This window comes from Anopheles ziemanni, chromosome 3, assembly GCF_943734765.1.
Source record: "Anopheles ziemanni chromosome 3, idAnoZiCoDA_A2_x.2, whole genome shotgun sequence".
Lineage (NCBI taxonomy): Eukaryota > Metazoa > Arthropoda > Insecta > Diptera > Culicidae > Anopheles > Anopheles ziemanni.
In genome coordinates this window covers 68,276,570-68,297,748 of record NC_080706.1, presented here as the reverse complement: position 1 = coordinate 68,297,748, position 21,179 = coordinate 68,276,570, and the positions used below count along the sequence as shown (strand labels likewise).

Genomic DNA, 21,179 nt, shown 5'->3' with positions numbered 1-21,179 from the left:
CTGACTCACCTTTGCCCGCAGGTGGCTCCAGGTCTGCACCTTTGCTGCACCGCGGTGCACCACTGCAGCCGGGTGCTTTATGAGTGGTGCAGCGTGGAGTGCAGTTCCGTATGTTGACGATCCGCCCGTACGCGTGTGTGCCATTTTTTTACTATGATTTACTTTATCCAATCAGGCTAGTCGTTCGGTTCCTCCAGCGCGGTGGTATGTTAGAGGGTGAAGGAAATACTAGGAGATTTTTATTTGGGAAAATTGAAATGCATTACCCATGAGTTATAGGAAAACAACTATTTGCAAAAACAGAACGTTGAAATAACAAATTACTGTTCCCATCCTGATCGTTTTCTGGTTTTGCGGCGAGGTTGTAAACGACCGGTACACTTGTCTAAGTAGATTCTTCTGTTTGGTTGCATTTGCCAACTAAGTGTATCCGATTCCGGGCTTCCTCGTTTCTCGCGGCAATTGGATTAAAGAAAGAGAACCGAGAAGCTAATCTCAACTGGCAAACTGTTTCGTTGAGTGGATGACTCATGTCACGGTCATCGAACGGTAGAACAAAGTTGACATTCTTTCCAGGATGGAGAAATCTCTCAACAGACTTTAAAACCACCAAACACATGAAACGCCTAAATGTATGCAACAAGGAATAACTGCTTCAACAAACATTCTCAATGTACCTACTTTTTTAGTTTAATTTGATGTTTAATTGCTTGGTTTTATTTTATAATCTTCATAACCAAACTTACGTTGTTGCTAAAAATATTGAACTTATAGAAGCATTAGTTGCTAGTTCTTTAACATGTTTGAAGAACTATGTGGAACATATCTCGAAGCACTAGTTGATGTGTATGACACAGATTGACATGGAAACTTTATTTAAACCGTTCAGACCTTCTGTTGTAACCGATCTGCCAACTAATCATTAAATATTCCTCGAAAAGGTGTTCATTTTTAGGTAAAATTCATATTTATAATAACATTTATTACATACCCAGGAAAAACCAATTTTTCCAAAACCCATGCCGAAAAATATTCATTCCCGCTGATTGATGTGCTTCAAACCGAGTTTCAAATTTGGTCTACAAAGTTTGAAAATTCACTGGAAGTCAAAAGAATATTTTTCCCATCAGATAATGGCGATTCCACAAAAAAGAAAATCCCTACTTCCTTTGTGCCACTGGCGGCATAAGCCGACGAAGAGAAAATTGGATGTGGCAACGTGAATCTCACCATTCGTCAAAGTTCCGTCTATCGTCTATGCGTGATTGGATTTGTCACCTGTCACACCGTGGATCCATTTGACGGTGCGTGTTACAAGGAATTCAAGGAGTCGAAGTTCACTTTGGAAGTCGTACCGTTTGATACGGCGGTTCCCGCGAAAGCCTTGCACCGCAAGTATTTGACTTGCAACGTACGCTTTTTATTGGGAAAAACTGAGAAACGCATGACTACGCCGAAAGGTCCTTGGAGGCATTTTGTTTTCTTTCTGCTGGAGTTCGAAATGGAATTCGAACCGAACCGCACTTCTTCTCGTCTTGCTTATCTCCGTTCGATTGGGTCCGGACCAGATTTCTCGGTAGTGCGATGGGTTCCTGGAGGTATTTAGATTTCCCTCTGCTGGCCGCGTTCAAGATTATCCTGGAAATCAAGGGCGTACTGGGACTTTCAGTTCGTTTCGATCACGAGTCAAAGCGAGACGCCTTTTTGGAATTCGCAGTGCGAACCCAGATTTGCAGCCGTCTGTCGACAGGCACCTTCTTTCGGCCGGAGTTAATGGTGGGAAAAGCCCATTTTTCAAAGCCATTTCCAATTTGTAGTGCATTACGGGTCGGGAGATCATTAATCATGGCAGTTAATTATCGCATCGCACGTTCCTACGTGGTGTACGCTCTCTGCTAGCGTTACTGAGCGCTGTTACCACAAACCATACCCGCTTTTTGGTGCGAAAGAGAACGACGGGCATCAACTGGGCCGGTGGCTGGTGATAAATGCAGACCGAGCTTTTCGTGGATGAAATATTTATTTCGTTTATGCGTGTTTTTAGGCATTTATTTTTAGCCTCTCCGTTAGCTCATTTGTGCCATTACCAAAGTTGTGCTTGTGTTGAATGGAAAAATATCATATCATCAAATATTGAAACGAAGCTTGGGCCTAAAAAGTAAGAACTTCTACATAATTTAATGTACACATGCATGTATCGTTTAGCAAGGTAAACGTTACGACACCTTACAAGGATATAAATATCACATTTTTCACAAGAAAACAACCACCTCAAGAGTCATCTGTTACCAGTTTCTTTATTTTTTACAATTGTTGGTTTTTTTTGTACAGACCTTGTTAAATAAGTCTTTGTTTTTAATTTACCGTAGAATATTTTTGAAGTTTATCGTTAAATTATAAGTTTGTTCAATGAATGCAATCGTAAAAGATGTAAGATATGTAATTATTACCCAAAACGCTTTTTATTAGATTTATTCGGAAAGTATCGATGATCTCACGAAGAATTATGAGCAGCTCTTTGTATTTTCAGATAAGTTAGTATCGAAACTATTCTCAACTGCACAGTTATGGTAACCAGTTGTCCTTATATTTTGTTATACTTGTAGTATTCAATTTTATTATACATTTTACCGTTTGATAGTAATGATTAATGACTTCTAAATATAGTTCCAAACAACAGTTGTGTAGTTTATCGAGTGTCAGAAATAAAACAGCAAGCTTTTAAGTATTCTGCACAAATTACTTTATTCCTAAGCGTTTAGATTTAGTATGGTTAAAATGCATCAATTATCTTTACATAACTTAGAACTTAAATAAATAACGCTCGCACTCGGCATTCGAGAACGCTTTGGGGTTCGCGGTTGGTTTGGTAAAGGTTCCCGTTGTAGACGTTGCGTCCAGTCTTGCGCCAAGGACTTTCGAGAGTCGACTGGTTAGATGGGTGCGCCCGGTGGATTGTCCATCGTCGTTGAGCGAGGCCGCAGACTGCTCAGGACTGGACCGAGGGTGGTGTCCAGGTACGTCTTGAAATCGGAACACTTTTGCCTGCAGTTGTCGAGTGTGGAAATAAAAAAAGGGAATTGTAAGACCGGTGGTTTTAGTTCTCCTTTGTGGAGTGTTAGGGAAAGTTTTTAGATTAAATTAAATAAAAGCTTACCGTGAATTCAGATCGAATGAGCTGCCCCAGAGGATGATCCCATCGGAGCCGGTACTTTTCATGGCCGCCAGCGCACTAATCCAGTCGCTCTGAAGTGGGTCAAATGGAAGAAACAACAAACGTAGAGTAGCATAAAAACCGTATCAGATAGAATGACAAACATATAGAAAATTCTTGCCCGGGGCAAGGTGTACATTTAATCCTTAATCCTTTCGCACCTCACGGCGTGTCCGTTTGAACTGGAGTGTGGTGATGAAAACTTTTTTGCGCCCCCCGCTCCAAAGCGGCTCTCGAAAAGTGCAGAAAAGTGTTGACAAGGGTGCTTAATTAAAACTATTCCCTCGGTGTGGTCTCCGAGTGGTCCGGTTTTCGCGTCCAGACCGCGAATACACGAATCGCACAGTGGATCACATTGTGCGCGCCAAAGTACATTATCCGACCGGGGAAGCGGGGATTAGAATGGGCTTAGGACCGGTGCTGACCTATCCGGGTCGGTCCGGGCGTGCGTCAATCATGTGTTGCCCCTGACCGGCGTGGAAATCGGAAGCGGAAAACGAAACCCGTACCAACTGGTTCAGTTTGTCATGTTCGGTGGGATTTGCTAGATCCGCTAAATAATTTCTGCGACGAATGAGTGTGTGTTTTTTTTCGTTAAATTCCTTCCGGTATGAACTTGCCACGTTTGCACTTGAGTGGTCCGGAACTGGTGGCAACCACAGAAAGTTGAACTGCAGGATGAAATAAAATAATAAAAAAAAAAACTGAACCCCTTTCACAAATGGAACCAACGGTCCTGCGAAGCGAACGGTTTGATAATCGTCATCGTCCGAAGCCGGAAATGAAGTGTCAAACGAGTCGGAGTTGCTGGGAAATGATTCGCCATAGATTCCGGTGGGGCGTTGTCCACCATATGGTAGGGAGTTTAGCAACTCGTTTTTTCAAACCACCAACTCTTGTTTGAACCGAGTGAGGGATAATGAGAACAAATTTGATTAAAAAAGTTGAGGACCGTTTCATGGTTGGCGAGTTTTAGTTTTGTCGAGCTTTTTTTTTTTTGTTTTTGGTCTAATGTAACCTTTTTTCCACATTTCACCGAGACTTTTTTAATCTTCTTCGACGACCGGAAAGTTTTCTCCCGGTTGACATTACGATCATTATCTTCGTATTAGCACGAAAGGGCGGGATAATTATACCGTTTCCGGTCACCGTTTTCATAAATGAGTTTTTGCGACAGGTTGTTGGCATAAAAGTATTTTTCCAAAATCGTAATATTCTTTGGTGTATTAGGCTAGGGTTTATCCTAATTAAAAGGTTGTTGTGTGAACCTAAGGCCAACAAAAATGTGAATTAGTTGTTCATTTAGCTCAAGCAATATGCGATTATTATATTTTTATTGAAATGATAAGATTTTAAGGAGTTCTGCGAACGATGTTCCAAAAAGTCATCAAATAACGAGTGTCAAATAATTAATGATAACAAAATCATTCAGGGAATCAAGCTGTCCCAGCTCCAATTAATTTATATATCAACTTTCAACGCAGCGGTTAAACGTTTTCGTACTTTCGAATAATCAACCACTTACGCAGACAAATTATGAATTTTTAGAACAATAAAATGAAAACTTTTCAGTTTACGGCTCAAACCGGGGCCTATTCCAAATGATAGCTTTGAATTCAAGTTTTTCCCGAATCCGATTCTGCCCGAAGTCATTCAAAACTCCTGATGAAACCTTTTTTCCTCTCGTCCTTTTTTTTATGTTTCTTTGTGATTACGAACCTCACTCAATTTTCTCCCGGAAAATCCCTGGGGATTTTTATAGGCGGCTGCTGGAGAGCGCAACAGTGTGCGGAGGAAAAAATCATTCTCGAAAATTGTCCACCAAACAAAAACATCCTCACGAACGGCACGGTTCATATCTGGGGAAATTAAAACTGAATCCATCCGAGTAAAGCAAATACAAAGCGACTGAAATAGGAGTCGGTTGTTTCACAAAACAAAACAGTCGTGAATGATGGAACAGAACAAAAAGCGATGGTTAAAATTGGGTGCAAAGCAGCTCTGGTTCATCCTCGTGTCGATTTGAGTTTCTGAAAGTTTTTTTTTACTCGTTTTACAGTCTTCAACAGAACAGAACCGGCACCAGTCTTGCGTGTTAAAATAATTTCGACCAAAAAGTTCTCAAGTGCAGAGTTGAGAAAGTCTGAGAAAATAATTACTAACTTCAGTGTCAACAGCGCAAGAGTGTTTTACGGGGTTTTGGTGGGAAAAGGGAAAGTGAACACTTGAAAAAGGAAAGCAGAAGGACAAAACAACATTCTATGGTTTTGTTTTTTGTTACTTAAGTCCCACGGTAGTGATAGACTCGGCATTACCCTATTTTATCGGTATTACCACTGTTTGAGTGCTTTTGTAATTCAACTGTTTGTTCAATGCACTGAACTACTTTCATTGTTTTGTTTACACAAAAAGATGTGTTGATTGTATTGTTTTATTGAGTAGAAATTTATCTAACATTCACTATACCAAATCCAAATTACAATAAAACATAGATGCTCTTCAAAACAAAATATAAACAGAAGTCTAGTTTCGAAAAGCTTGAACAAAATCGAAAGGTCATCCTAGAAGGAAGCACGATGCTCCACGTTGGCATCGATGCGCAGCATCTGAGTTTAGTTCCCTTTGGAACTTTCAATATTTATCATATCCGCTCGTCCGGATGTTCTCGATGTGGGTACGTAATTGAGTTGACTCAGTTTCCGTCGACCTTGCTCACGGCATGGTTTGTGTGGAGGGGTTTCGCGAGCGAAAAACTAGCTCGTAGCCAAGGTACATAATACTAGCTGAAAGCTGTGGAAGAGGAAGTGACCCATGCACTTTCTGGTACAGGGAAAAACGAATCTTTTCGCACAACTTTTTGGAACTCTACCGAAAGCATCGAATCATATTATAAAAACTTATTCTATGGGTTGTCGTTTTTATTCCATACCAACATTTAGAAGCTATTTGCAATGATTTACTCAGCAAACATTCCAACTGACTGAGATTTTTCTTGTTATTCAGCAAAGAACTTGAGCAACAACACAGGTAGTAAAAATTGACGTGAAGTCTAAAAGGCCAAAGTAGCCATAAAATAGCTGATATTCCTAAAACAAGGTTTGTTCGTTTTCATTGGCTTATTTAATTCTTCGTCAGAAAACTTAATTCAATTAGTGTTTTAAAAGATTTAAAGTTAATATTGATAATATTGATACTGTTGAGAATTACTAATGTTTACCAAGCATTAACTGTTCTAAACACTTTGAAGATATGTTAAACCATAACATAATATTTTTGCTGTTGGTGTAATGTATTCGAAGAAAACAAAGCCAACAACCACTCTCTCAAACTGCGATGACTATTCGAACCAAGCTCTTATTTACATCCTTTTCGTAGTATCAACGAGGACGAGGTCTGTTTTTCATTTTCCTGTGTTGCTTGAATCATGAACGATGTGTGTTTTGTATCCTCTTGTAAAATTAAACCCCAGAATAGTTTGCAAGCTTTACCTCGATAAAGGAAACCGATTCCGGTCCTTGAAGCGTAAAGTTCAAAGATGTTCGCTGCAGCAAAGAAGGACGTATTGTCAAACAAACCCCTCTCGAGGGTGACTCGATACTTACCTCCGACAAGTACTTAACCGTGTCGGTGAACACGTAGCGCAGATAGGTGAGGACTTTTCGTCGTTGCTTTGAGCCGATGGTGCGTTGTGCAACACGTACCGCCTCCCGGACTCGGCCCCTCACGAGCTGCTCCCGTTCGCTGGGTGAAAGCTTCTGGCGCAGGTAGACCGATGGGAAGATGATGTCGGACTCATCGTACAACCAAAGGAGGCTACGGGAAGAGTCATATAACGGGTGGTATTTCAGTATCGATGCGATGATGAAGAGGTTTAGCTACAAGATGGGTTTAATGAGTATTGGGGACAAGTAATAGTTTAGAGAATTTCTGTGTGATAAACAATGTGTAACTATCTGGATATCTCTGTTTTAATGAGTTGCCATTTTAGGATATTGAATAAGAATTGAATTTAAACTATTCCAATCACTCAAAATTATGTCTCTAGAACCAGAACCAGGCACCTTCCAAAATTACCAAACCGTGTCCTAAGTATTCCTTTAATATCGGTATAGCATATTACCTATACCTCTGTTTATTTATTTTTTGCTCTGTTAGTTGCAACACGTTTCATTCGTTACTCTAAGTAGAGCAAAACGTCAAATTCAAACACGAAAATGATCCAATAACTGCAAAATCCAATTGGTAGAACTTTTTTGACAATAAAGTTCTGGACCAACATATTCTGGGTAATATTCCACGTCTAATAAGAGTAAAAGGTAATTTATGGATTCCCTTTACGCAGTCTGACTTTTACCGTCCGTTGGAATGGGTATCTAAGGCCTGGCGTCCTTCGGATATCCGGCTAGGAAGCAAACAGCTGTTGCCAGAAACTATCACGAGGAAGCGTTGCACAATCGCTAGAAGCTGCAATACAAAAGGACTCTCTACTCAGACTAGGCGCACCAAAACGGTTCCAGCAAAATGCGGTTAATTCGGGTCGGATGAGAGAAAACAATAACCCAACTTCCGGTCACCCATTTTGGAAGCCCAAACCAAAAGAGTGTTGATAGTCGTGCGAGAGTGAAGGTGTAGAACTGTCCACGGTAGGACGTTTGCGAGAGCGGTACCGGTTGTTTTCCTTCTGCACCTCCGGCGAGCAGTTTTCCCGTCCTCCGTTCGCCCCGCCGTTCATGTTGAAGCAGTAGGGAAACGCGTAGTAGCCCCACTGTGCCCGAGGTCGACGCTGTTTGGCCAGCAGCAGCGTGCGCTCCATAAACTCTCGTCCTGTTGCTTCGAAGCGTCGCGTTGCCTGACGGGTGCGGGATGGAGAATGGGGGAAAGAAAAACAAAAAAAAACGTTAAAATAGAAGTTAGTGAATAAATAAGTGAAAAACGGTGCAAATCGCACCGGGAAAAGGCAAGCATCGGGATCGCGAAGATAGGATGCGCTCGTACCCCGTTTCGGGACGATCCGGAAGGACTACGACCAGACATTGGCCGGGTATTTGGCAGCAGTCTGCTCTTGACGACAATGGAGGACGATTCCATTCGTTGCTCGCTTTAGGTTCGTTCAGGTGGATTCGTAACTCGAAGCAATTTGCCTGGCTGGAAGTTATGGTCGACATGCACACACACACACCCACGAACATGCATACCAAATAAAGAAGAGTGCTGGGATAAAATACGACCTCTGGTATCACGGGATAAACACATACACGCGCACACACATGCATACCACTTCAGGAAAATAGTCCTGGATAGTGCTGGATCCACAGCTCGTTTGGAACAAACGTTGGCTTCGGACACGGATATGGGCGAAACAAAATGGCTCTAAAAGTTGGACCGCTTGCCGAGAGTCCCCCGGCATTCCCCCATTCCATCCATCGATTCCTCTGAAAGCCATGACCTCGAGAAAATTGGATTGCCGGTGTCGGCAGAAAGGGTCGGTCCGTGCCGGGGCCGGAAGCGCTTGTTGCTGCTCGGTAAATTATGGTTATCGGAAGCAGGGACTTCTGCACCGGCACCGCAGAAGGGATACATATGGCCCGGTTTTGGGTGCTCCCGGAGCTGATGCTCGACTGTATGAATCCGGGCTTTGGGAAGTGAAGTCGTGCTATGCCTATTCAGAACTACGATAGCGTTTTCTGCCTCACGGGAAAGGGTTTAATGCGGGCAAAACGAGGCTCTTTTGTGGTCCGCGTCAAGTACTTAGATGTTGTATGTTGAATGATTACTGCTAAGCCTGGCAGAGTTTATCCCGAATATCTCAAAAGCCGTAAACTATACTGTTTATTGTGTCTACTGTTTGTGTGTTGTAAAAACTGTTTCTTCTAAATCAGAAAGGATGTTTCAAATTCCTTTTGTTGAGCATAACGAAGCGAACTTTTGCTCCCAGTACTTTTCCCCATAGGGGGAAAAATAAATACCAGTATACATGGTACCACTACAGCAACATCAGCTTAATTCCCTTGACAACAACTCACCAGGCGCCAAGCAGCGAGTTCCGAGCTGCCGGTAGAAATAGCAGGAGCAATTTGCAGTTTGTCGTTGTTAGTGGCGAAGGGTTTTAGCCTTTCGTTTGTTTTTCTATTCCGGCTCACTTATAGCAATGCTGCCGTTACCGAAAGAACTACGTCAAATAACTCTTCCTCTCGCACACACCGGTCGAACACCATCGACAGAGTATTCCAATAAAACTCATATCGTAAAAGATGAAATTAATTAAGTTTTATTGAACCTCCTGCTGGTTACGCTCTGTGGATGTCCCATTCGAACCGGTAGGCACTGTGGGTGCCGAGGAAAAACTTTTCCCTTTCTTGCACACTGTAAATTGCACGCCAATGAAAGTGTACTTTTCCGGGAGAGTGGGAAAAAGGCTTTTGAAACAGTGTGATGGATGGAGTGCTGGTGGAAATTGGAGCATACCGGGTCCAATGCAATAGTAGCAGCTATGGGTCAGATGGAACTGAACCATCAAAGCGTCCCCGTTTAATAGCGCAAATATTCTTCGGTTTCCAGAGAAGGAAGTGAAAGTTCGCAAACAAATGCAATAACTCGGTATTTGTTCGATGCAATTTGCAGAAGTTCGCCGGAAGTGAATGACCATTTGATGTCCTGTCAATTAAGTCCTGTGATGTTGAGAAATGTCTGTCATATGTACTTTACAGAAAATCACAAATAAAACATGTGAAATTTTAAAAAATAGAAGAATAATATGATAAACTATGGTGAGCTAATTTTCGATAAAACACTGAGAGCATTTAAACCAAACAAAATATTGAACAGCAATGTTTTGTTATAAGGGATGTTATGTAACCAGGATTTAGAAGAAATCTGCAAATATGTTTGCAGCATGTTCAAGTATTGAAGCCGTAAGTACGTTAAATAGTTGTTTTATACCTTGAGCTCCTATTTTTTATTCTTTCAAATCGTGTTTTGCGCGTTTAGAATTGACTTATTAAACAAACGGCGGATTTTCAACTCGAGTTTGTCAAATTTATCTAATTCATTGAATGTTAAATGAATGAAATATAACTCAAATTAAATGTATTATGAGTATATCCAGAATTATTACGTTTTAATTTCCTATAAACAATTGTTTATAGCTTAAGCTCTCTTTGCAGAACTTCTTGCTTTCCTTTTTATGTTCAGCTGCTTATATAGGACTGATGCTTATAATTTTTCCAGAAACCAATAATTATCCGGTTTAATCCGCATAGTTCGAGTCGTTAAGTGTCACTAGGTAGAGTTAGATGCGTTTCTTTTAAAGCAATAAATAATTAAATATAGTACTTAAAAGCGCGAGAGAGCTTTACTGCCGTAGTTTAGTGAAGGAATGGAAAAGAAATAAAAATAATTAGCCACACTCAATGTTATCGTTTAAACATTAAAACCACAACTTCTTCGTCAAGCAATGAAACTAACCTAAAGGAATCCCAGTTGCCATTGGTTAAGTCCATGGTTGGTGGTTGGTGTGGTTGGTACATTGAAAAATCAAACAGACTGTGGTTTTTTATAGCAGCGATGAAACAATTTTCCCACCGGGTACATTCTGACCGTATTCCACCACGAAACAGTTCGCTTCCTACGGCCTACGGTTTGACTACGGTTCTAAAATTGAATTTGGGTTTGTACGGTCAAATACCCGTCTACTTCGAAACGGTTGGTATGTGTCTTTCAAAAACGGAAAACCACAAATTTCGTCCCGTTTACAAAGGACGGATAAAACGGTATAGAGGCATGCTATTTGAAGCCGTTTCGTGGTTCCGCACCCCAAAAACCCATTAGTAGCGAGAAGAATTTGACCGTTTGACAATTTTATTCATTTGTGCACCGCGGTATTTCATTTGCGGTTTTTACTCGGTGGACAGGCATTTTGATGATCGGTGCCTCCGGCTGCCGGAAACATTCAACGTTTGACTTTGGGGAGCTTTCTCTTGTACGTGAAGTGTGTACTTGGACATTTTCCGCATTCGGCAAAATTTGTAGCGAGTTGTAAAAAATCACTTCGCACAGCATTTGCTGTCAACTCAACTTGAGAGTGAGAAAATCGATCGAGTGGCATGCAAGGTCGTTCAGGCGAGGGAAAAGGACGAATCGAAAACCGAACGAAGACCAAGCGCAGACATTCGAATCGATTTTGACTTTGACCTTTGGCATAGTCCAGTCACATCTGCGGGCAAACGGTGAAGGTTAACAGCGATACTGGGGGCGCGACATAATAAAAATCGGTAATTCACCGTGTTTGCCCGCTTTTTTATGGCGGCAGATTGTCAAGTGACAAATTGACCCGAGCGAGGTTGAGCAATGTTTCTATTGGGCTAATTGGTCGTTCCATTTAGAGATGTTAGTGATTAGTGGAAAAACAAAGATTGACAACAGTTTCTCCGTGATTATGTTGCGTGTGAAATCGTTTGGTAGTTTGTCAAGTTTTATTGAGTTGTCTTGAAGTTTACGACATTGAATTTTACTTGATCAAAAGTTGGAGCTTACATTTTTCGGATGAATCTATTCGAGTGTAAATTTCTTATTTCTTCGGATTGGGTCTCCATTAAATTGAACTTCCTTTAGCAGATTATTGACCGATGTGAAAAATAACCTGCGATTTCCAACCAGCTATCGATTTTTACTCCGACCCAACGCTCGGAAACATTTTGGATTCTTTTGGAATTCACAACCGTACCCTGTTTATTATGGGATCCGATGCTTACTCCAGTAAATAGGCTGATGTTTTTCCTCATTCCAACTTTCGCCGTACGCAGAAAAACCTTTGAAATGGTTTTCATTTTCCGGCATATTAAACTTTCTCCAACATTACCGGGTGGGTTATGGATGTACGTCGAGGAAGTCAGGGGCAGCCCTGGAGTTATCCACTTTGATTCGGCAGTCTTTCGGTCGCTCGGACACAAAAGTACGGTCAAGGTTTGCGAAAAAGATAGCTACATGAACGCTTCGTGCGACTTCTCCTTCCCCAATTATACGGTCAATCAATGACATGATGAATCATCATCTTTCGAGACCGTTTAATCATTTGTTCGGTCGAAATTCGTTTCCGATATCGCTGGAGGAAGATTTCCTGGGAAAACCCAAAACGGATCTTAAAATATCCCTGTGCTTTCCGTAAAGTTTTCCGTCGTATGATTTTCCACAATTTGAGAATTTTTCCTCCAAACACGGTACACCAACATGCGGAGGAAAGGAGCTACGGGAAAGAATCATCTGTGCCGTTGTAACGAGCATAAAAAGGAAATTGGTGTTTACCAGGATCCTGCATGGTAAATCCTTCCCAGAATTAAGGGTTTCATTTGTCACAGTATCTTTTCACCAACTTCTCTCTTATGCTACCGATCCGACCCACTCAGGAAATGAGCTGGAAGATAGTGCAGAGTGGCCGGAACGCCGGCGTCGGGACTTCAAAACCTGTTTTGCTCGGCATGTGCTGTATCTTATTTGCAAAGATTACGACTGCCGACTGCGGAACGCAACTGGTGGATGGAATTTAACATCGAAAAGGAAACGAAAGGCAACGTGGAAAAAAAGGGTTCCGCATTCCACTCTGCTAAGGGTAGTATTTTGCAGAGTAAAAAATGGCAAGAAGTTACAGGCATGAGGAATTTCTCACGCCTCTCTTTTTCTTCCTCTGCCTTCAACCCATCCAGGGAGGATTCTTTCTCGAGCGTCCAATTAATACCCAGAAGGCTTACGAGAGCATGGGACTGCTCCGGGTGAAAGTTTTCCGCCCCGATTGGACGGTCGAATTGCGTTTCTGGTGAATGGTTAATCTTGATCGGAACGGAGTAGATAAGTTAGAGAACCCGGGAAGGTTCGCAAAGGAATAATAAATTTAGATGGGAATGGAAGGCTGTGGATACTTTGACATTCTTTTTCCTCAGATAGTCGTTTGATCAGCTTGATGGATGCAAAAATAAGCCATTTTCTGTTTGTTTACTCACTGCAGGTATGATTTTTACTACTTGTTTGCATTTGTAAATAAGTATTTTTCTTTTAAGATTAACAAACAACGAAGAGGTGATTTTAAGTGTCCGGAAATCAATGGTTCTATTTAGTTTAGCTCATTGTTTGTACAGAATGCTCACACGTTCGCTTAGGAATATTGAGCATCTCGAATATAAAAATTTCCTGAAAAAGGTCCAGGGATCGCAAACAAATAATACGGCTTAGACCATACCAAGCCTCCCAATTCCCCCCCTCCTCCCCACAATTGATTCTCGGACCATCAACAGCGTACGCATATTCATGAGCTTTCGGAGAGGCAGGGAAAAAAGGCATATAAATAAAATACAACCCAAAACTTATCCTCCCAAAGTTACCCTCATCCATTTTCACTGCTCAACAGCGGATCATCACTGTTTTCGGCCAGAGGAGGTTCATTTAGTTGACCATTTTTATCCGACCAGGAGGGCGGTTCCGGCGAGCGCGACCCTTTGGCACTTAGGCTGATGACGTCGATGATAGTCGGGTTTCTGGACGAACGGAGAGACGCAACAGTTTTTGAAAGTGAAACGTTGAGAACGCCGGAGGAAAACAAAGCTGGGACGGAAAAAAGAACCTCTGAAATCAGGAACACACTTTCATTCCCCCGGCTCGATGGGAGTGGGAGTATGCACCACTTCACAAAACACTTCTCGCACTTAAACTCCTCTGCTGCGGGTAAACAGAACCCGTTTGTAACGTTTTTGAGCTGGAAGAAAAAGGCATCACTGTTGCTTACTTCCCGCCCTTCGCCATTTTCGACCATTGAATCGGTGACGGGCAAATGGCTGCCCATGAGTTCTCCAGGTTTTGTGGGAGGTTTTCTTGTTTATCATCCCGTGCGCCTTTATGACATTCGCCGAACCCTTTTCCAACCCGGTAAGAGTTCGGTTTTAGAAAAGCTTGCCGTTAATGGAGAAACGCTCCATTATTTGTGCGACGTGATGGGCTGGCCGCTAATTTGTTTACTTACCTCACGATCGACAAGGGCGGCACTCCAGAAGGGATGGCGTTCCTTCTCGATCCGTACCGACAAATCCTTGTACGGTTGCAGCGAGCCAAAGTTCTGCCGGAAGATGGGTCGCCAGGACTCGAAATCGATGACACCAACGCCTGTGCGTTGGGGGGGGGGGTGAGAGAAGGCAGACCGAGAGTGGTTAGTGCAGTCGTTCCATTAGTCCCCTGTCCCGACGGTGAAGCACTTAGCCGGGGACGAACTTAGGGCCGGACTAACGCGGACTACTTACCACCGAAGTTCTGGTCCGGAATCAGCTCGTCCAGATGACGCTCGAACAGCTCCAGATGCTCGGTCAGGTTGCCGTCCTGCGGCACTCCACCGTTTCGCTTGTAAATGGTCTTGGTGGAGGGCCGTTCGAGCAGTGCCGGGAACTTACCCGGATCGTACAGTATCGAGATGGCATTGCCGCGGAAGCTGTCGTTCGTGTTCTGTATTACCTGGTACGTCTGATTGATGCCGGTAAAGTCCATCCCAAACTGATTGCACATGAAGGTCGGTATGTTCCAGTACACCTCAAAGGACCTGTGATAAACGGGCGAGACAAACATGCAGATGGATGTAAATTGTGGAGGACGAATAACTACGTTTCAGAGAATATTAGATGCAACCTAAAACATCCGAGCAGCTTCCATCCATCAATCAGGTTTAATTTTTGGCAAAGTCATAAACCAGAACAGAAGAAAAATAAGCCAACATGAATTTTTAAAGGTATTCGTGGGTACTAAGATCGGCAGAAGGTTGTCAAATTTCAGTCTCAAACTCGACGCCCAGATTTATGAATAATGTAATCGGCATGACATTCTTTGTCCATCCCTAGGCGCTAGTGTTTTTGGAATTTTATTCGATTGTACCAGAGAGTCGATAACAAAATGAGCCAGTAATTTAATATGGGAACTTCTTGATTATATCTAAAGGCGTTACCTACTTGTTCTACAACATCCAACGATTTTTTGTTGAAATAGCCCTATATTCAACGAAAAACTTTGCATTTTATTTAAAATGCTAAATATTAAACTACTATTAGTAGAAAACACTCTACATGAACAAATATTAACGTTTTGTTTCGTTTCTGTTTTTTCTGTTCTCAATTGCGGAGAACTCCTAAGGAATCGTCTAATTTTGGAAACATTGCTATATCTGTTTTTAGAAAATGAAAGATAACAAAACGAAAAACTAACAACACGTCGTTTTTATTCATTAATCTATGAGGCTTTAGTGCCAGTCACACTTGGAGACGATCTATACTCCGCAAAAAATAAGATAAGAAGTCATGTTTGGTTTATAAATAGAAGGAATGACATAGTCAGCACATTTTTTCTCTGTGACTGATGGTATCTTTTCCAGCAAGAGTATTTCTGTTCCAAGCTTGATTGATGGCGAGATTTGACACTGAGAAATTACATCTGGGTTATTAGATTTCTTGGATCCAACGCTAACACATCACTGCAACCTGTGCTGTCCGAAAATAGTTAGCGTCCAACCCGGACAGGGACATTAATTGTTGATTAATTTTCGGGCTTTAATTATGCCAAATTTACTTCAATTAAGTATTTAATCCATGTCATTGCGTAGGAGCGTCGCGTATGTTGAACATGGGCCGACGATAGCGTTGACTTCAGCTGGTTGTCGTTGCCGCAAGATGCAAGCCACCACACAATCCAATCAGCGTTGGAAAATGGCCACTTCAATCTCGCCCTCCCTGTGGATGGGGGCTGTAACCCTTGTGGATGTGCCGGAAGAGTGAGGTTTGGAGATTTAATTAAACATAGGTGGCAGCGCACTCCTGTAGTTCTGCCTTCGCCACGAGGCGGAAGTTATCTTCCGTCGGTTCGGGAGTTCTTCTGCAGCTCCACCGACAGCACAATCGATGTCAGGGGGGGAGGCGCAGTTCTACCGCAGGAACCCCATCGAACTGGGAACAGGAAGTGGTTAACCTTTGGATAGTATGTTTTTTGGCTTTTCTGGCAGAAGCCAGTCTCCCGAGCTCGAGCTGGATGTGCTGCAAGCTTGTGGTCTGACAGTTTTGACATTGTAATTAAGTGGCATTTGCTGGCCAGCTTCACTCCGACTGCAAACTTTACCACCGTGTAAAACTGGCACTCGAATTCCGGGGACCGGGGAACCACGCAGGCCACCGCGCTTTACGAACTGGGGGCGCATTATGTATGCAGTTTATGCAAAGTATAGTTCCATCCGAAGTTCGACGCTCGAGTTGCCTTTCGCGTGTGTGTGTGTGTGTGTGTGTGTGTGAGCCGATCCTAACTGTCCCATTTTTGTGCTACACATTTGCTGCTGCACGTGATAAGAGTACCAGCTGGTTGCCTGGCTTTCAGCAGAGTGTTTAGCACACTTCGTTGGTGCTGTAAACGGGTGTAATTCAAAATGGGACGAAGCGTTGTCGTCCACGTGGAAACTTCGCCGACTTCGCGTCGCTAATTCTGCCTATATCTCTTGGGAGGGGAAAGATGGCCAAAGTCAGTTGCTGTATGACGCAGCTGCAGCTGCCATGGAAATCTACATCGTAATAGCTGAGCGAAAGGCGAACGCCCTGTTTGGAGGAAGTTTATACCGCTGGCGAATGCATTGGATGTTCGCAAACAATATTCGGTCGGCGAAGCGAAAGGAACTTGAACTCCCCGAAGCCACCAGGATAGGCTACAGCGACCTGAATGATGAATGAAGCATGATTGAATGAATCGTGGCTTTTGCAATATTTATTCTTCATTCTAAGCAACCTCCGGGGTGGCGTTCGGGAACGATGAAAACTCGGTTAGTCGGTCGGGTGGGTGAACGCTTTTCTAGCTGGCTGCATCTCGACTTGACCCGGTGCCACTCGCTTTGATTAACCGTGCTGCTGGTTCCGAGTAGTGAAGATGTGCTACTTGTTACTATCTGCTTTTGTTCGACTTGCCCTACGATTGAGGTAGAACAAGTTTTCCCCCATACGGGAAAGATGGTAGCGATAAGTAATCAGAAGTTCCGAATTGACACCTGATCGCAGCCGTAGCTAATCCGATTTGAAAGGTTTTCTATGAGTCACAATCCAGTGCGTCATAAGAGGATGTGAGTTTTACCTTTTTATGATCTATTTTTATCCAAGCATCCTTAAGGGCAGCCTTTGTTTACATCGAATAAGTTTATCATGGCTATAAATAATTTAAAACCTCCAACGATTAACTGAAGGCTTTCTACTCACTCAGTTGCGACGACATGCTGGAGCAAAAGCAACGTTCCCAACGTTATCGGCAGCGTCATAATTACTGAAACCCGCATTTTGTCAAAACACTGGCCGTGTTTTCTTTGTATTCTGGCAATTAAAACTGATCACTATAACCGTTCACTAAAATGCTAAAAGGCATATGCTAATTTAATCAAACTGATCAAATATCACTGACATTCCTGTCTGTTCAGGCGATAAGAGACACTAGTGACGTTAGGTTGAGGTGTTTTTGCTAACTAATGTTTTGTGGTTTGCTCTAAACTGGATGACCCAAGACACAAAATGCACTTGATAGGGGTACACTGAGAATATTTGTAATTTTAATAACTCTATTGAACTTCTCGGTCCAAGCAAGTTGATTTGCAAAGATGGCGGTCACTTGTACACTCGATGTTCCTGGAAGGTGACACAGAACTTGATTGGCTGTCAACCCGACACCCTCCTGCGGGTGCAGTCGGCAATAAATCACTCCAAAAGAATGTGCTGGATCGGTTCTCCAGATCTGAAATCAATTGCACATCCAAACCGAAGCCAATTCCAAGCGCTACTGAACCGCACGCCTGTTCCCTGCGAACGGCGAACGTCGCTTGACGTCGGCGTCAAATCTGGTCCAAACACAACCGCAACCGCTGTGTGTTGGTCGTTGGTCGCCACCACCGACTCACTGAGCGTTTTCGCACACATCGTATTGTAACGCGACCATATTTAAAATCCATTAGCGCTTCCTTCGATCGCGGGCGTCTCCAGGGCGTCTCCCTGGACTCAATATTTCACTCTTGTTTTTTGTTGTGTTTTACCACTTTTTGCACCGCACTTCGAAGCGTTTGCGGTTAGAGATCTTGTTCGATTGTGGCGCGAGGTACGACTGAAGCGCGCACTTCCACGCCAAAGCGAACTAACCGCGCACGCTTGCTCGCGCCAATGTCTCATATGTCGATTCCCGCCGTAGACGCAACACCGCCTGTCGTGTGGCGAACGTTGACACTTTGACGACTGGAGCACAAACACACGAGTGCTGCGCGGACGATCTAGATTTTTCAACCTCCCCTAAGAATGCTCGTGCTCCGGATCGATCGTGTTAAATTAATTAAAATGTATCGTACACTTTATATACACCAGCGACAGACGAACAAAAAACACACAATGGCGCTTTACATCGGCCCTCTGCAACGTGCTGCACAGTCAAACCACCTGTGAAAGACGCCACACTGCACGGGCCACAGTTATCTTCGGCAAATCGCTGATGTTTATAAACGTCTACCGAAAGGGCTTGCGCGTGCCGCGTCTTCTCTTGTCACTCGAGAGATCAGACATAATTTGCAGGAAAAGGAAAGAGCGGTATACGGGTTGTGTGTGGTGCCACTTGAGCTTGAAAGTAAACACATACACACACTTCAGGCACATCATACATAATAGTCATCAGCTTAAACCGGTCGCACATTAGCCCGCTTTGTTTGCCGTAGTTTGTTATGTTTACTTTTTGTTGTTGTAAGTAACTGTTTTCGCGCTCGAGTGGTTTCTTCTGCTTCCGTGTAGCAAAGAACCACACTGTTTAGTAAAAAATTCTTCCCCCAACCCTTTACCTGATAGTGAAGTGCCAGTTTGCAAGCATTCACTCACATACCGGTACGGAGCATGCCGTTCACGGGGAAACAAGGGTCCAGAGTCGCGCCCGCTACTAATGGTGGAGCAATGACACATTTGACATTGGATCGAATCATTCCAATCAGCAGCAGAACCGCACACGATTGAGCCTTCGATGTCGGTTCGGGGAGGGCAGGAGGAAGACGCAGTTGCTATTCGGTCATGAGTCATGAGATGGGACGGGAATATATCAGATCTCCTTGAAGAAAGTATCAACAACGGTATGTCTGCCCTACGATCGACCTGCTTAGTGTTATGTCTGAAGTAAGGTCTGATTCTTAAACGTTTGTGGTGTTTATTACTTCATTTTTGTTATTCTTGAAGAAAGTAATATGAGTAAAAGAAACCAATATCTCATGGCGTTTAGTCTATCATCATGACTCGTACAGAATTTGCAATAGATGTGTTGTATCATGTTTAGAATCACACTCAATGTTATTGGTAAGGAAAAATTAAAACTATGAACATAGACAAGACAAGAAAATAAGAACATAGACAAGCATTTTTCTTCAAACATTTGAAATTTTTATAATATGAGATAACATTGGATAATTGGATAGTTAAAAAAAACTTGTTCGTTAACAAAACTCATATTTGTAGGATAGCTATTTAAAACTGCATGTAAAAATCCCTTGAACTCTGAACTTGACTTCTTCCTACAATAAATTTTCAAATGTTGCCGGAAAAATATGAACCCTCATGACCACTTTCTGTACAACATAAAAAAGCGCTGACGCTTTAAGGGACCGTGAACGGTCGCGGTAGGGCAGGCGGTGTAAATAATGAACCTTGAAAAAATCAAATCGTGCTGTTCGAATCGACCCTGACCTAGGGCATTTCTGCTGAGCCGCATGATAATAATCATCGCACACGTTTAACATGTGTCATTCGGGCGAAGCCATCAGATAAAGCTGCCGATTGCAGGGCTTTTTTATGATGATGTTTGTCAATTAAACTTGACCTCTTTCGGCGGTGCTTTCACAGTACTCGGGTTTGTATGGATCACTCACGTTCATTTTATTGAAGGGTGAATTATAATTTCCGTAGGTTTTAAAGGGATGAAATCAGTTTGTCGGTTGATTTAGTTCGTTAAGGAATTTAAAGTACTTCTTTTTTTTGTTTTCGGTTTGACTTGTTTATCAGCAGCAACTTTTCTTTTGCTTTTCTACAAATACAAAGAGTTATGCAACCCATCCATTATGTGAAACAAGCGGTACTAGTGTTACTGCTTTTTGTCGCACGGAATGACTACTGCAAACACAGAGAACACCGAAGCTTGCCATGGAAACAGACGAATGCAGCGATAATAACATCAAGTAAGTGAAAAATAGACAAACTAGCAAAAAACAACATAGAGTACGTTTATCAACAAGCGCAACTAGCACAAAAACAAACCCTTTTAGACGGTACACAAACAACAACCACCGTTCTACGAGATACCCTTCCTGCCGCAAGCCATCGACATTTCTCTGCAGCAACCTTGCACTTTTGGCCGTAAACTTTGCAGCGTTTATTTTGTTCGCGTTCCTTCCGGCTACGGGATCAAATATAAAATAATCTAGCGCGAAAGACGACTAGCGCATCAACCTGAAGGAGTCGAGTTACAAAGAAGTGTAAAGATGATTCAGGAAGCGCACCGGAAAGATGGTTTCGCAAATGCACCCCGGAGGAGTAATCGTCTAACGTCAGCAAAATTGGTATAAGTTTCAAAGCGGTAGGTTTTATTCGAACCTGTGAAGCAGTAATAGTATGAGTTTACTCAAATTTCATCGTCAAATATGATTAAAATCGATTGCCGTGTATGGTACAGCAGAGTAGAGATAAAATGAGCATCATTTAGGCGGGTATATCAATGGAATACTTGAATCAACGCTATAAAGAATTTAAAAAAATGCATGTTGCGTATCTCAAACGTGTAAAATGATTTTAAAACTGCCAAACAAATTGTATGGTGATAATGAAGGTTGTAAAAACCTCATCAAATCCTAACGATGTTGATAATTTATTATCCGTAAGTCTTTGTAGATGCTGAATATGCAGTTTTGCTCCAC

At 42.6% G+C, this 21,179-nt stretch overlaps 1 protein-coding gene across 1 annotated transcript; it reads right to left on the bottom strand.

Annotated features, from left to right (window-relative positions):
* Window positions 1-2,933: 2,933 nt before the first annotated feature.
* Window positions 2,934-17,519, bottom strand: LOC131285336 (hyaluronidase Tab y 2.0101-like). Its single transcript, XM_058314190.1, has 7 exons — window positions 17,461-17,519; window positions 14,494-14,786; window positions 14,220-14,359; window positions 7,882-8,063; window positions 6,817-7,027; window positions 3,158-3,246; window positions 2,934-3,045 (listed from the first exon to the last, which is right to left on the bottom strand). The coding sequence occupies exons 1-7, from the start codon at window positions 17,517-17,519 to the stop codon at window positions 2,934-2,936; spliced, it is 1,086 nt and encodes a 361-aa protein (XP_058170173.1).
* Window positions 17,520-21,179: the final 3,660 nt, after the last annotated feature.